This window comes from Nothobranchius furzeri, chromosome 2 (assembly GCF_043380555.1).
Source record: "Nothobranchius furzeri strain GRZ-AD chromosome 2, NfurGRZ-RIMD1, whole genome shotgun sequence".
In the NCBI taxonomy this organism is placed as follows: Eukaryota; Metazoa; Chordata; class Actinopteri; order Cyprinodontiformes; family Nothobranchiidae; genus Nothobranchius; species Nothobranchius furzeri.
The window spans coordinates 73,787,032-73,803,514 of NC_091742.1; the positions used below are offsets into that span (position 1 = coordinate 73,787,032).

The window sequence follows — 16,483 nt, forward strand, 5'->3', positions numbered from 1 at the left end:
ATGTATTGTTTTAAGGCAATAACTGTACCTCATCTTATGGTCTGTTACTTTCCTTGTCACCAATTAGTTGCGTCATTAAACAAGATGTTTTAAAATGGACCATCTTTTCATCTCAACAATCAGCATATTTCACTGTCCTATCTTAGGTTTCTTCTGCCGTCACACTCCCACACCAACATCAACACCCTCTAAATGGATTCCTCCTGAAGCTGCACTCGATCAGAACTCTTAAGCACCTCGAGGATGTTGCTACATGACAAATGGTCCTTCAGTCATGGCTTGTAAAAACTCTCAGGTCCACTTCAGTGATGATGGAGTGCCAGAGGGGCTGAGATTGGGTTAGTTATGCAACAGGGACACGTGGATTAATATTCAGACCTTTGTTGTATGTAGTTATTTTTAATCCTTAGAAAGTTTTAAAACAGAAAATGCCTTGATATAATTGTGCACATCACATTTCATGCCACAGTTGGATCCTTTCAGTCAACCCAAATAACATTTTCTGTGTTAAAACTTATACCTGAAATTATGCACGACCAAATGCAGTTTCAGCTCAATATCTATAAAAACATTTCCATCACTCCCGTGGCACGCTGCTCCTCTTCCAGCTTCACTGGCTGCCAGTAAATTATGGAGTCCGTTTCAATATACTGACTCATTTTTATAGGATATAATATTGCACATTTGTATAGTGCTTTTCTAAGTCAGGGACCCAAACACTTCACACAAGTGCTGGTCATAAAATTCGAATATCATGAAAAAGTTCATTATTTCAGTTATTCCATTCAAAAAGTGAAACTTGTATATTATTCAACTTGTATATACAAAACTTGGGGCAACGGTGGCACAGGAGTCAAGTGCTGACCCTGTAATCGGAAGGTTGCAGGTTCTAACCCCGCTCAGTCTGTCGCTGTCAATGTGTCCTTGGGCAAGGCACTTAACTTGCCTGCTGGTGATGGTCAGAGGAACCAGTGTCACCTGTGTAGGGCGGAGTCGCCTCTGACACTGCTCCCCAGAGCAGCTGTGGCTACTAGGTAGTTCATCACCATCAGGGTGTGAATGGGTTAATGACTGATTGTGTTGTAAAGTGCCTTGGGGGGCCCAGGACTCTAGAAGACACTATCAAATACAGGCCATTAACCATTCATACACAGACTGATATATTTCTGTTTGTCATTAATGTTGATGATTATAACTGACCACTAATGAAAATCCCAAATTTAGTATCTCAGAAAATTAGAATATCAATTAAGACAATGCAAAAGAGAATTTTAGAAATGTTGGCCAACTGAAAAATATGAACATGAAAAGTTTGAGCATGTACAGAACTCCATATTTAGTTGAGGCTCCTTTGGCCTGGATGACTGCAGTGTGGCATGGAGTGGATCAGTCTGTGGCACTGCTCAGGTGTTATGAGAGTCCATTTTGCTCTAATAGTGGCCTTCTGCTCTTCTGAATTTTTGGCTCTGGCATATAGCATCTTCCTCTTTACAATACCACATAGATTTTCAATGGGGTTAAGATCAGGTGTGTTTGCTGGCCAATCATGACCAGGGATGCCATGGTCCTTAAACCAGGTATTGGTAGCTTTGGTACTGTGTGAAGGTGTTCTGTTGGAAAATGGAATCTGTCTCTCCATTAAGTTGGTCAGTAGTAGGAAACGTGAAGTTCTCTTAATACTTCCTAGTAGACGGCATTGAATGGAAATACTGAAATAAATAAACTTTTTAATGATATTCTCATTTTCTGACCAGCACCTGCACACACTGATGATGATAAGCTACATTGTAGCCACAGCTGTCTTGGGGCATACTAATAGGCTGCCGCTAAATCTGTGCCACGAGACCCTCCAACCACCAAAAGCAGGAAAGGAGGGTGAAGACTGACGTGTGAAGGCGGTGAAATGCACGTCTCATGCTCATTGAGCGAGAGTTGGCAGCCCTGCTGCTTGCTTACTAACGGTCTGAGTTGTTTGCCATTTTTGTGTTTGGCAAGGCCACTTTACTGTGGTGTCCATCTTGAATTAGGTTAACTCCAAAGTTTTAGGCAAAGGTTTTGAAAAATATGTTCTGCACTGACTTTGTTTGGGGGTGATTTGGTTGCAAGTAGCTTAAGAATTCCATTCATGGAAAATTACCTGTGTTTTGCATAGCGCCTTCTTAGGGTTCTACAACCCCTCAAGGTGCTTCACATCACAATCAGTCATCCACACACATTCACATACTGGTGATGATGAGCTACGATATAGCTACAGCTGCCCTGGGGCACACTGACAGAAACGAGGCCTGCAGAGCACTGGCGCCACCGGTCACTCCGACCGCAGGTAAGGTGGGTTAAGTGTCTCGCCCAAGGACACAACAGCAGAATTATCTCTTCGGAGCTGGGATTAGAACCTGCAACCTTCCGATTACTGGACAACCAGCTCTACCTCCTGAGCTTCTGCTGTCACTGATTTATTGGTTTTGTTGCAATGCGACGGTCCAAATCTTTCAAGACACAGACCAAAACCATAAAGTTGCCACAAAAACATTTTTGTAAACATATGGTCATTTTATTTCTCTTAGATATTTTGAGTAAACATTACATTTACAAGAACAAAGTATTTGTGTAGAAGATAGCCTGCAAATGTAAACTACAACAAATAACATTTTTGCCTTCGGAAAATAAGAAAGCAATTATTTAGTGAGGTAGAAGTCCACTATTCATGACAATAGGAAGTGGGTCACTCTCGGTCAGTGTCAGATCGGCCATTGGGAGCACCGGGACATTTCCTGGTGGCCTCCTTATTTAATCAACTTTAGCAACCATCTTAAATCGGATAGTTGCAGATCAACAGTCAGTGATTACTTACCTAGAATTTCTTGAAAACCTTTATAGGAAAAAACATTATAACCCACCTTTAAGGTGAGAAGTTCCAGCAAATGGAACTTATTGAGTCAGCGGCTAAGAGCTGCTGCAGTTATGCACCTCAGAGCTTCGGGGAGGGAAATTGAGCGTCAAATCCACAGATTTCCATCAAAGGCTTTGTGTTCAAATCAGGACATCCGTGTGCTTTCAGTGTTTCCCCTAGGAATTTTTCCAGCTGTGGCGGTGGGGCCGGCAGAGGGTGGGGGAATCACAAGCGACAACATAGTAGTTCCCGCTGCTTCTTCAGAGAAAAATAGAACAGGTCAGATGCACCTAATAAATAAAATTACTAACAAACTCAGGAATCTTTCTTTGCTTCACTATTCTGGTGCTGAGAATATCACTAATGCGGATCAAAGGAGATACACAGATGAATGCACCTCTTATTTATTATTTGGAGACTACATTTACTGCAGCTGGCAGAGGCAGAGATTGTTTCTATTGATACACGGAATTTACAGAATCATTTTAAATTTTAATAAGGGAAGACTGCAGGAGGGAGCGGTAAAACACAGGGGGTCCCCAGCAAAAACAAGAAACTATGAGTCTGATGAAACCCGCTGGTTTTCCCTCAGGCAGTCACGGGGCAGCTCCAACGACCCAGTGGCTGTGCTGGGTCAATGTTATCGAGCTCAGTCCGTCTCGGCCGTGAACGAGCCGAGGCGACGTCGTGCTCTGCTTAAGGAGGTGTTATTTTCCCGCTTCAGAAGAAGCGTCCAACGTGTTTTTATGCTTTCTCCGAGACATGTCACGTCGCTAAGTTGTTAGCGCCGCGCACTAACACGTCAATAGTGCAGCGTAGGCTGCTGGAGGTTTTAAGGGTTCAGATGAAACACCCGACCTCTCAGGCTGCTCACACATCGATCTTAAGTTGTCGCTGTTGCGCTCACGCTGTAATACAGTATTAGATGCGGTTAAAGTCAGACATGAAAAAATAAATAAATTTTACATGAATAAATGATGCTTAGCCTGGTGGGGGGAGGAAAACCTGGCCTAATAACCACTGGAGGAAACCTGTCAAGATCGTCAACACTCGTTTATCTTAATGCTATTGAAACATGTAAACCAAAAAGCATTATATCCACTGCTACCTTTCTAATTTTAAACTCAGTAACTTATGTTGTAACTGCACCTTGCCCTTCCTGCTCCTCCTTGCTGCCCGCCGGCTGTGATCACAAGCAACAACATAGTAGTTCCCGCTGCTTCTTCGGGAAACAGCACAAAAAAAAAATTGGGATCTTGTAGGCGTGGCGGTGGGATTTCAGCCGTGGCGAGCCTCCACGGCTACGCCTATGTAAGGGAAACCCTGGCTTTATCTGACTAAATCCGTTAAAAACCATGTTGCAAAATAGAATATCTCAAGTTTTAACAAAGAAAATGTCATTTTAACTTCCTTTGACTTTTCATTTTGAATTCTGGAAATACAACAATGACTGTCTATTTTTATGTGGAATATTCTAAAAGAAAAAAAAAACCACACTTCTCATTTATATGTAATAATATGTGCCAGACTGCACCTTTAATAAAGCCCCTTTGTTGCTGTGTGAGGCTTGGATGTTTAACCAACAGTTTTCCGCCTGGAGACCCTTTTTTCTCCTCTCCTCCCTAAATAAATAATGAAAGCATCGGAGCTGCAGCTGATTTGCTGATGTCAGGGAGTCAGTGCAGCATTTCATGGTGCAGGGTGGAAATGCGCTGTCTGTGCCTCCATCCCTGCTCCCTCCCTCCCCCTCTCTCTGTTTCCCCCTCTCTACCTTAAAAACAAAAAAAACTAGTCACACATGCAAGCCCGATAGGAAACATGCCTCCAGCTCTCAAGACTTGGGCTTTGCTGTGTGTGTCGCTGTGCCTCCTGTGTCAAGTGGCTCATCCGAAGAAGCCTTTCCGATGCCCTTCAACATGCAGCTGCTCCAAGGAGTCCATCATCTGCGTCGGGAATGCCTACATCCCCAGGATCGCCCCGATTGAGATCAGCTCTTTGTGAGTAAAACCCCATTCACCTCATCTCTCTAGTCTTAAAATAAAAACACTGTCTAAACAAAACCTCCTGAATAAAATTCTTATTGTGTGCACAGCCTGTCAGTAACCGCTGATTCCCCATGCAGTTTGAATAGTGAATGTTGATCACAGCTTCTGCTGGTTTTCTTCCCCTCTAAAGGAGCATCGTCAATGGGACTTTCACTGAGATTAAGGAGGCGATGTTTGCCCACATGCCCACCCTCCAGCTGCTGTAAGGACACACCCTTTATTACTTCTAACAGCGTTTGAGCCGTTCATACACATCATACATAAATAATGCCAGGCTTTTATGCCACTGCAGCACTTGCATGTTCAGCAACTAACTTTTAGCTGTGCGTAACTTTAATACAGCTACGGTAATGCGTCTCGCATCTTAAAAGTCACCCAGGAAAGGAAGGCTTAAAGGGTTGGACAACTGGAATTGAATGAGGGAAGTTTGGGTGTTTGTTTTTGTGTGGCTCCATCATTAACTGGACTTGCTACATTAATCTGCATTAGATAGGTATAAAGCACTTAACCAACGGTTATCATTGGGCACTTTATTAGGTTCACTTTGCTAGTAACAGGTTGCAGGTTGTAACATTTGCCTTCAGAACTGTCTTCATTTTTATATGATAGATCCAGCATGGTGTTGGAAACATTCATCAGAGGATCTGGTCCATATTGACATGATGTCATACAATCCAGAACACTCTCAAATTTATGTCCCTGATCCCAATCTCCAAATTCAAGCAGATCATCCAAAATGCATTAGATGACTGTTGTTCCTGCTGACAATCCTGAAAATACACATATAAGCTCTTTTACTTGTGCTTCTTTTAATGTAAATGTTTGTGCTATGTTTTATATTGTTTGCATTATCTGTTTTACTTATTTCTGCAGCCTGCTGGCCAGGTCATGTTTGTAAATAAGAAGTGGTTCTCATAAAAAACATCACACAGTTGCATCCACAATGTGAATCTCCTGTTCCACCACATCCCAGAGGGTCCAGACTGAGATCTGGTGACTGTGGAGGCCGTTGTGGTCCATTGAGCTCATCGTTCTGTTCTAGAAACCAGTTAGAGATGATCAGAGCCATGGTGCTTTATCCAGCTGGAAGTGGCCATCAGAAGATGGGTCCATGTGGTCATAAAGGGACTGTCATGGTCAGGATAGATCCATGCTTTCATGTTGGTGACACAAAATTCTGACCTGACCTTCAGATGCAATCCAGACTCATCAGACTGGGAAAGTTTTTTCCAGTCTGTTATGATCCAGTTCTGGTGGTCCTGTGTGAATTGTAGCATTGGTTTCCTGTTCTTAGCTGACTGCAGTGACACCTGGTGTGGTCTTCTGCTGCTGGAGTCCATCCATCCCCATCCCAGAAGATCAGCAGTTTCTGAAATACACAGATCCATCTACCAACAACCATTCCACATTTAAAGGCTCTAAATGTCTTTTTCTTCTTCACGCTGATGCTCAATGTGATCTCGTCTTCACCATGTCTGGATATGAAAATACCATGTGATTGGCCATTTAGACTTGTGTACCTAATCAAGTGGCCAGTATATGTATTTCGATTATCATCAACATTATTAGTCTCAGTATTTGCAACTTACGTAAGCTTGTATTTGATTACTTGTTTGGAAACATGGATTTTTACAGGAATTTTAAAGGTTCATCCAATTAGTTTACTAGTCCTTAGTATTTCTTTGTAATATTTTACAAAACATAACTTAATATTGAACTTTGTTGCGTACATGAGGACTTTGAAGGTTTGACTTCATTTTCTGTAATGTGTAGCATTATAGTTGCAGAAATCTGAGACTTTGCACCCGTAAATGTTTGTGTTGGTATCATTTAATTATGCTTACCATATTTTCCGGACTATAAGCCGCTCCGGAATATTGACCCTTCGCACCGACGTCACATAATGACGTGGGTCCACCATGTTGGACGGCAAAAGCATGTAAACAGTGAGCGACACGATTACTAAACAAAGGGAAAAGTAGAGCCTGAAATTGATTTTGTGACCAAAACAAAAATCCAGCATTCCTTCAACTAGTTCATGCCCAGTTCAGTTATCAGAAGAAGTAGCGCATCTAGCGGGGCCTCATAGAGAGCGGTATGTTAACTAGCTTACCAACGTTAGCTTACGTTCTCTCTGCAACTGTTCACCGATGAAAACATGTTGCTGACTTTGCCTAAATTCACCCCTTTGGATTTATAACTTTATGTTGTCAACAGCGTTTCACTTTACATCATAGCTGATTTTTAAAAAGTCCGGATCCCTACCAGTTTCTGTTGCTGGTGGTGTTACCGAGTTCAGCTGTTGCTCTCACACCGGAATGAGAAGATCTCTGAACGCTGACACTCATATAAATAAATAACGTAATTTTAACAGACGTAATCATATATCGGAGCTTTAACATTGTTAATGTCTCGCTTTACACTACAGTGGACGTAGCGCATCCTCCGTGGTGAAATAACCATCCATCAGGATTATCAATAACTTGTATAAACACATCACATTTATCCCTGTCCCTGTCTTCCTCGTGAAATAAGGGTAAAAACATGTTCGCTGCAAATCTGACGCCTGCTAGTCTGCTTGATTGATTGATCGCTGCAGTTCATCTCCGTCCTCAGTCTCCATCAAAGTTATTAAAAAAGAAAAGACGAGTTTGAGTTTACGTCCTTGTCTCTTAGTGTAGCCAACCACACAGCAAGCTAAAACCATTTTACTGTCAAATCAAATACCGGTAAATAAAAGTGATAAAAGGCTACAAACTGGCTTGTTTTAACTACCTTCACTGGAGTTTCTATGGGTGTAAACGGTCTTTTTGCCATCCATCATGGCGAAGGGGGCGGTCACATGAGTGGCGTGACATCACGTGCAAAGGGTCAATAAGTCGCACCAGCCATAAAATGTATAATGAAGAAGAAAAAAACATATAAGTCGCACTGGACTATAAGTCGCATTTTGGGGGGAAATTTTATTATTTATCCTACAAAATGTGAGACCAAGCATTTCACATTGCAAGGCAATAACAGAATAAACAACGTGGGTGCAGCAGCGCACCACGGTCTCCAGCAGAGGATGGCGGTGTTTGTAACCCTCCCAGCGGTACAGGGGAGCTCATTCCTGGGTCGGAGCCGGCCCGCAGCAGCGCGTCACCGGCTGCAGCAGGTGATGGCGGGTCAGAGGAGCTGAAACCTGGGCCGGATCCAGTGCTCAACGGCGTGCAACAGGCTCTGGCAGGTGATGGCTGTATGTTTTTAATTCCCTGCGGGGCAGGTGAGCTGAAACCTGGGTCGGATCCAGCCCGCAGCTGCACGCAACAGGCTCCGGCAGGTGATGGCTGTGTGTTTTTAGTTCCCTGCGGGTAAGGGGAGCTCACTCCTGGGCCGGATTAGGTGCATAACGGTGCGCCACAGGCTCCAGCAGGTGATGGCTGTGTGTTTTTTATTCACAGCGGGGCAGGGGAGTTCATTCCTGGTCTGGAGCCGGCCTGCAGCAGCGCGGTATAGCCTACATAATTTGGTATATAAGTCGCTTTGGAGTATAAATCGCAGGATCGGCCAGACTGTGAAAAAATGTGCGACTTACAGTGGGGCAAAAAAGTATTTTGTCAGCTACCGATTGTGCAAGTTCTCCCACTTAAAATGATGACAGAGGTCAGTAATTTTCATCATAGGTACACTTCAACTGTGAGAGACAGAATGTGAAAAAAAATCCATGAATTCACATGGCAGGATTTTTAAAGAATTTATTTGTAAATCAGGGTGGAAAATAAGTATTTGGTCAATAACAAAAATTCAACTCAATACTTTGTAACAACCTTTGTTGGCAATAACAGAGGTCAAACGATTACTATAGGTCTTTACCAGGTTTGCACACACAGTAGCTGGTATTTTGGCCCATTCCTCCATGCAGATCTTCTCGAGAGCAGTGATGTTTTGGGGCTGTCGCCGAGCAACACGGACTTTCAACTCCCTCCACAGATTTTCTATGGGGTTGAGGTCTGGAGACTGGCTAGGTCACTCCAGGACTTTCAAATGCTTCTTACGGAGCCACTCCTTTGTTGCCCGGGCGGTGTGTTTGGGATCATTGTCGTGTTGGAAGACCCAGCCACGTTTCATCTTCTAAGCTCTCACTAATGGAAGGAGGTTTAGGCTCAGAATCTCACGATACATGGCCCCATTCATTCTGTCCTTAACACGGATCAGTCGTCCTGTCCCCTTAGCAGAAAAACAGCCCCAAAGCAAGATGTTCCCACCCCCATGCTTCACAGTAGGTATGGTGTTCTTGGGATGCAACTCAGTATTCTTCTTCCTCCAAACACGACAAGTTGAGTTTATACCAAAAAGTTCTACTTTGGTTTCATCTGACCACATGACATTCTCCCAATCCTCTGCTGTATCATCCATGTGCTCTCTGGCAAACTTCAGACGGGCCTGGACATGCACTGGCTTCAGCAGCGGAACACGTCTGGCACTGCAGGATTTGATTCCCTGCCGTTGTAGTGTGTTACTGATGGTGACCTTTGTTACTGTGGTCCCAGCTCTCTGCAGGTCATTCACCAGGTCCCCCCGTGTGGTTCTGGGATTCTTGATCACCGTTCTCATGATCATTTTGACCCCACGGGATGAGATCTTGCGTGGAGCCCCAGATCGAGGGAGATTATCAGTGGCCTTGTATGTCTTCCATTTTCTGATAATTGCTCCCACAGTTGATTTTTTCACACCAAGCTGCTTGCCTATTGTAGATTCACTCTTCCCAGTCTGGTGCAGGTCTACAATTATTTTCCCGGTGTCCTTCGAAAGCTCTTTGGTCTTGGCCATAGTGGAGTTTGGAGTCTGACTGTTTGTGGCTGTGGACAGGTGTCTTTTATACAGATAATGAGTTCAAACAGGTGCCATTAATACAGGTAACGAGTGGAGGACAAAAGGTCTGTGAGAGCCAGAGATTTTCCTTGTTTGAAGTGACCAAATACTTATTTTCCACCCTGATTTACAAATAAATTCTTTAAAAATCCTGCCATGTGAATTCATGGATTTTTTTTCACATTCTGTCTCTCACAGTTGAAATGTACCTATGATGTAAATTACTGACCTCTGTCATCATTTTAAGTGGGAGAACTTGCACAATCCGTGGCTGACTAAATACTTTTTTGCCCCACTGTATAGTCCGGAAAATACAGTATGCTTTATTATGCTTTGTCTGTTTCATTGCAGGCTTCTGAATTCAAATTCCTTAACCACTATAAGAGATGATGCATTCTCAGGCCTTCCACACCTGGAATACCTGTAAGTTGCCAACAGCTGGCCATGTAGTGGTTAAAAAAACACAGATTTATCTCAACATATGTGCACAATTAAAGAAGGGGTTGACATTTGTAAAGAAAGTTTGGTGTCAACCAAATACTGAGCTGTGGAAAAGCGTTCACTTCCTTACAGCTTTTTGTCACTTGAATCTATCAGATGAGTAAACATATATCAAGATCAAAAATAACCTGGGTAAATACAATATGCAGTTCTCAGATGATGATTTTATGTATCAAGGAAAAAATGCTTTCCTAGTGTTGGAGAACTCATGGTTCCATCCCTTCGTAGTCCAATGACAGTCCAGGTCCTGAAGCAGCAAAGCAGCCCCAGACCATCACACTACCACCACCATGTCTGACTGCTATGATATTTTAATGCTAGTTTTTCTCTACATGGAATGGGACGCACACCTTCCAGAAAGTGCCGCTTTTCTCATGTCAGTCCAAAGAGTATTGTCCAAACATCTTTAGAATCATCAACATGTTTTTCATGAATGTGAACCTTTGTGTTATAATAATTAAAAATCCCAGCTGATCACAGTTTTATTTTTGATTCCACAGATTCATTGAGAGTAATAAACTAGAGACTACATCGAAATATGCCTTCAGAGGACTCAGGGACTTGACTCACTTGTGAGTTTCAGAATTAAAAAATATTTACATAATATGAATGGATTGCATGAATCATGTTCTCAGGTTGTGTTTTCTTGTGGTTTCTTTAGGTCTTTGGCAAACAACAACATGAAATTCCTACCTAGGGATGTCTTTGTTGACTTGGACTCGTTAATAGAGCTGTACGTTTGTAGCAGGGTTAAAATTGTTGGTAAAATATTGAATAATTAGTTGCATTACTTGTCCTCTGCAGGGATTTACGAGGCAATGCCTTTGAGTGTGACTGCAGGGCCAAATGGCTCATGTTGTGGCTGAAGAGCACCAATGCCACGGTGTCAGATGTTGTGTGTGCTGGACCAGAGGACATGAAGGACAAACACCTAAATGACATAAATAGCCTCCAGGATGAGTGCATGTCAACGGGTGAGAATAATGCAACTCATTCTAGAAAGGTTGTTCTGTTGATCTGACTTTGCTAAAGGGGATCCTGGCAACAGTCTTAATTTCCAATCCCATAGGCCCAATTACCATGTCTGACCATTTACACCAGCAGTTTTTATATTGCTGACATTGTTTGATTCACTTTTACAATCTAATGCAAACTCTTGCATGAAAGGTGTTGGGTTGTATATATCTTGAAATGTTTTCTCAGATTTCAAACCTCTCACTAACTTTTGTCCACAGATTTTGTCCTTCACCAGTCTGTGGCGTCGGAGTCATTGTCTATTGACACATTCAGTTTCAAGAACGATGTTTATGTGACCATTGCGGCTCCCAGCACTGACAGCTGTATGGTGTTCCAGTGGGACCACATTGAAATGAACTTCAGGACCTATGATAACATCACAGGTAGGGCTGTCCCTTGAAACAACCTCTCACAAATGTTCTGAAATACTTTTCCTCTCGTGTAATTGGTTTATTTTTCTGCTATTAGCTCAGTCCATTGTGGGTTGCAAGTCGGTTGTCATCCAGGAGGAGGTGTTTGTCATTGTCGCTCAGCTCTTCGGTGGTTCCCACATTTACAAGTTTGACGACGACCAAAGCAGGTTCAACAAGTTCCAGGACACCGAGGTGTCCAAGATCTCCAAGCCCAATGACATTGAGGCTTTTCAGATTGGTTCGGACTGGTTCTTTGTGATTGCTGACAGCTCAAAAGCTGGCCTGTCCACCCTCTACAAGTGGAACGATAATGGCTTTTATTCTTACCAGTCCTTACATGAGTGGTACCGCGACACTGATGCAGAGTTCCTAAACTTGGATGGGAAGGCTCACCTCATTATGGCTAGCCGCTCACAGGTTCCTGTGATTTACCAGTGGAGCCGGACCAACCAGAAGTTCATCCTGCAGGGAGATATCCCCAACATGGAGGATGTGGTAGCTGTAAAACACTTTCGCATCAAAGATGAGCTCTACCTTGCCATGACCCGATATATTGGTGACTCAAAAGTACTAAAGTGGGGTCCGAAACAGTTTGCGGAGATTCAGGCTTTGCCATCACGAGGCTCCATGATTCTCCAACCATTCTCTTTTAAAGAACGCTACTACCTGGCTCTGGGAAGTGACTACACCTTCTCACAAATCTATCTATGGAACGATGACGACAAAGTCTTTGAACGCTTCAAGGAGGTGTACATTCAGGCACCGCGCTCCTTCACCGTGGTTTCCACTGACCGCAGGGACTTCATCTTTTGCTCCAGCTTCAAGGGAAACACACAGATCTTTGAACACATTATTATTGACCTGAGCTTGTGAGGGACTCTGCCTTATTGTCCCTCCTGCAATCAAATGTCTTCCATTCAAAAGATATATCTTTATGACAGGTAAAAAATAACAGAGAGAGATCTTACTGAGCTGATAAACATCCAATCATACTAGTTAGGACCCACACTAGAGCTTGGTCAAGTTGAAATTTTCTCATCTGTCTTTGTTCTACTAATGGTTCTCATGAGTTCTTCTAGTCATTCAGTGATTGTACAAAAAGTCCCCTGAGATTTCTGAGGATTTGGATCCGAAGTCCTTCTGGTTTTCCTTCTTGGAGTTTTTAATGTAATACTCAAATAAAGCTAAAATTTCCTTTAGTCTTATAATTTGGACAAACCTTTTTTCCTCCAACTCCATGTTCCATATCTGTAATGAACGGTTGGTCTTTAGAGCTCTGATGGGCTTACAGTGCCTCCTGCTGGCAGTATTAAACCTTACACCCCCTATTTTCTTTACAGTGAACGTCTGGAAAGCACAACCCTTTAATAATTATTATAGCTGAGATCTTAGAATGTAGTACACTAGTGGGACGTGTTACCGTAGGTGCTATAGGCTGTGATGTATACATTAGATTTGTGTAAAAAAAATTATGTATTTGTTGTTTAGAAGAGTCAAATATTGAGGACAGGATGCAGAAATCCCCATTTTGATACAACTTTTGAATCAGACGCAACAAAGTCTCTGATCAGGTAGATCAAAAAGATATCACACTCTTAAAAATAACAATTTTTGTTGGTAATATAATGTTAAATGAATAGGCTCTTCACATATATTAGAGGCCTCTAAAACTAAGAAAATGTAAATATGTAAATTATCTAATGTTTAAGAGGCTTTCTCAGTCCCTCGTTTGAAACTACTGAATGTTGACTTCCTTTGTAATGTTCATTAATCCAGGACTGCAATGCCACTTCCTGATTCTGAACAGTTCTTTGCACTTATGTACAACAAAAGTCAGTTGTTACTGCAGCTTGCAAGAGCATGACATTCAAAATAAGATGAATGTCTTCTAATTTTTTAGATGATTCAAAGAAAATCATTAAATGATTTTGTTAATGAGGTGAATGGCATTGCAGATAACCTGGCCTGTATTTGATAAAAAGCAAACATGCAAGATTCTTTTGTAACGTTTAGATCGAAGCTTATTGAATGTTACTCTAAAATTTTAAGTTAATCCGGTTGAGAACCAGAAATAAACGTGTGAAGATGTGATTGTAAAGGTGTCTTATTTTTATAAAGATTTATTATCTAAAACTAATGTTATTTAATATTATAATACACTATAATAATGTGATCTTTTTAAAGCGGCCATGTAACATTGTGGACACAGTTTGGTACTGTGAAGTATGCTAAAAGACCTCAAAAAGCAACTTGTGTTCTGTAAAAAAAAAAAGAGAGAGAAATTCACAAGACTTCCAAGTCCCTAAATCTCTGCCGAGGGAAAAAAAACCAACAAAGACGTTGTTCAGAAAACGTTTTAATTAACCCCAAACCTTTTGGAAAAACTGAGCTTTCAGGAAGGGTTCATGAGCTGTCACATCTTGAGTAAATCATCACACCAACTGTCAAACATGGAGGTGGTGGTGTGATGGTCTGGGGCTGCTTCAGGATCTGGATACTCTGCAGTCAGGCTTTTCCCTAAAATAAGGACACCACTTGAAAAGTTTATAAAGTATTTACTTTGATTTATCTCTTATTTAGAAATCTGTGTACTAATCTGAAATAATTTGACAAAAAAAAAGCAGAAATCTTTAGGGGACAAAAACTTTTTCACAGAACTGTATTATAAATATTTAAATACACATATTCTGAGCATTCATGTTGTTTTTCTAATTCCGGTGAGGAAGCAGTTTTCCTTCATAATGGAGGGTAGTGTTTTTGGTGAGGTGATCATTAGCAGTTCACACTTTACACGTGGAACAGAGATAATAAAAAAAATACACATGCGATCACCTGCTGGTCAATTAATCTTCCTCTGAACTAATACAAATCCTGCTCTTCATTTGGACTGAAATGAAAATAAAGACACATGTGAGTCTTGAAGGTTAAATTTTATTATCCAAAAGGATAATACTTGAAATTATTTCATAACACCTAACAAATGAAGCTGAACATGAAAAGGTGACAGAATCATACCTACAACACATCTTTCATCAAATACGGTTGTTAACTTCCATCTTTGTTTAGGTGTTTTGCTGTTCCTCATGATTGCGTCTAACTATCAGAATCAGCAGCAGGTTGCTCCGTTTCAGTCTGAGGTTTAGTTGTGTTGAGGGTCTGACCTCATGAGGAAATTACTGTCCAGTGATTTTCTCCAAAAAGACTGTGCTAAATTGCTCTGAAAAGCATATTAAACATCAGCGCCAGCTGAAACTTTATTTCCCATGATGCTTGGCACACGGAAGCAATGTGATGACGTCACCGCCAAGGCGGAGCAGGGGTTCTGTACATGCGCAGAACCACAACAACAACAACCGGCTCAAAACTATAAGTGTAGCTGCCCCTGGCACCATGAAGAAAATGAACGGAGAGCCTCGACTGGTGCATAAACTTTTATTTGTTTCTCTGGTCCAAATGCCTTGGACTTCACTCCGAGTTGCACCGTGAAAACTGTTTAGAGATATACAGAAGCGTAAATAAAAGGTGAACACAACTTTGATGTCATAACAGAAATAGATTACATTCTCACATTTACCTTGCTCCGCTGGTCAAGGGTGCTAAACAAAACAATTCCTCAAAGCTGCTTTATCTGTAGATTTGACTAGGTGATGGACAAGAACAAGAAAAACAAACAATGACTATAGTGTCAAACTAATAACCCAAACAAAAGCGTCAATACAGCAAAACTTACGTGGGGATGCAGTCGGCAATGTGCAGCTGAGATGACTTTAGGCTTAAGACCTAATTTCTAGTGATGTTACCTGTGACACGCAGGATTCGAAGCTTGTATCACCAAAACGAACCACCGCAGAGCAAAGCACTGTGTCGGAGCTTGATTTGTTTACTGAAAGTCACGTGACCAATGAGCAACGATGCTTCATTCACCCTTCCACCCACGTGACCGCTTCACACATTGTTTCAAACATTTAAAGCAACGCAAACCGAGAGGCGCAGTTTAATGGCAAGCCAAAAGAGCATTTATTCTGATATCAGGATGTCAGCCAGAATTGTCATGAACATGTAAGCCATTTCTGTCCACTAGTTAACTAGTTAGCCATGTTTGTGTCAACTAGTTAAATAGGGACAGCCTAAATGTCAACTAGTTAACTAGTAAGGCCTAAATTCTCTCTAGTTAACTAGTTAAAATGTTTCATATCTTACTAGTTAACTAGCATTGCTCAGTGTGTTCACTAGTTAACTAGTGTGCATTTATGTCTACCACAAGTTAACTAGTGTGCACATTTTGACCCTCACTAGTTAACTAGTGAGACAAATACCTTCAAGTAGCTGACTGGTATGCATTTCTGCTTTTACTAGTTAACTAGTGAGCAGTTTTTGTGTCAACTAGTTAACTACTGAAGCATAAATGTGTTCACTAGTTAACTAGTGCGCATTCCTGCTGTCACTAGTTAACTAGTGGGCACATTTTCACCCTCGATATTTAACTAGTTGACACAAACATGGCTAACTAGTTAACTAGTGGACGGAAATGGCTTACATGTTCATGACAATTCTGGCTGATATCCTGATATCATAATAAATGCTTATTTGGCTTGCCATACAGGTTTGTATGACCTGAGATTGACGGTTCAGGATTCAGTATTCAGTGATAAAACACCAAGTCGCAAAAATGGATCCTGTAGCAAAAAGCGGGCGTTCTGAGATGTGGGAATGTTTCAATTTAATCTCTCCAAACAAGGTTTGGAAATGTATTTGGTCTAGTC

At 41.7% G+C, this 16,483-nt stretch overlaps 1 protein-coding gene and 1 long non-coding RNA gene across 3 annotated transcripts; one reads left to right on the plus strand and one right to left on the minus strand.

The window, feature by feature from the left end:
- Nucleotides 1-4,582: 4,582 nt before the first annotated feature.
- Nucleotides 4,583-12,733, plus strand: lgi2a (leucine-rich repeat LGI family, member 2a). The gene is made up of 8 exons (XM_015946489.3): nucleotides 4,583-4,887; nucleotides 5,066-5,137; nucleotides 10,141-10,212; nucleotides 10,791-10,862; nucleotides 10,952-11,023; nucleotides 11,095-11,264; nucleotides 11,526-11,690; nucleotides 11,776-12,733. The coding sequence occupies exons 1-8, from the start codon at nucleotides 4,709-4,711 to the stop codon at nucleotides 12,591-12,593; spliced, it is 1,620 nt and encodes a 539-aa protein (XP_015801975.1). The 5' UTR covers nucleotides 4,583-4,708; the 3' UTR covers nucleotides 12,594-12,733.
- A 1,327-nt stretch (nucleotides 12,734-14,060) lies between these two features.
- Nucleotides 14,061-15,612, minus strand: LOC107377077 (uncharacterized). 2 transcript variants are annotated; one of them, XR_001571892.3, is made up of 4 exons: nucleotides 15,451-15,612; nucleotides 15,295-15,360; nucleotides 14,736-15,209; nucleotides 14,061-14,237 (listed from the first exon to the last, which is right to left on the minus strand). It is a non-coding gene; the product is annotated as an uncharacterized lncRNA (long non-coding RNA). The 2 variants fall into 2 exon arrangements; XR_001571891.3 differs by lacking the exon at nucleotides 14,061-14,237 and having other exon boundaries at nucleotides 14,632-15,209; nucleotides 15,451-15,590.
- Nucleotides 15,613-16,483: the final 871 nt, after the last annotated feature.

What these genes read in the sequence shown, in the direction of transcription:
- lgi2a (XM_015946489.3), top strand. Translation starts at nt 4,709, where the DNA reads ATGCCTCCAGCTCTCAAGACTTGGGCTTTGCTGTGTGTGTCGCTGTGC. An exon ending in CTTCCACACCTGGAATACCT is followed by an intron (nt 10,213 to 10,790) that starts GTAAGTTGCCAA and finishes TTGATTCCACAG; the next exon opens with ATTCATTGAGAGTAATAAAC. An exon ending in GGATGAGTGCATGTCAACGG is followed by an intron (nt 11,265 to 11,525) that starts GTGAGAATAATG and finishes TTTTGTCCACAG; the next exon opens with ATTTTGTCCTTCACCAGTCT.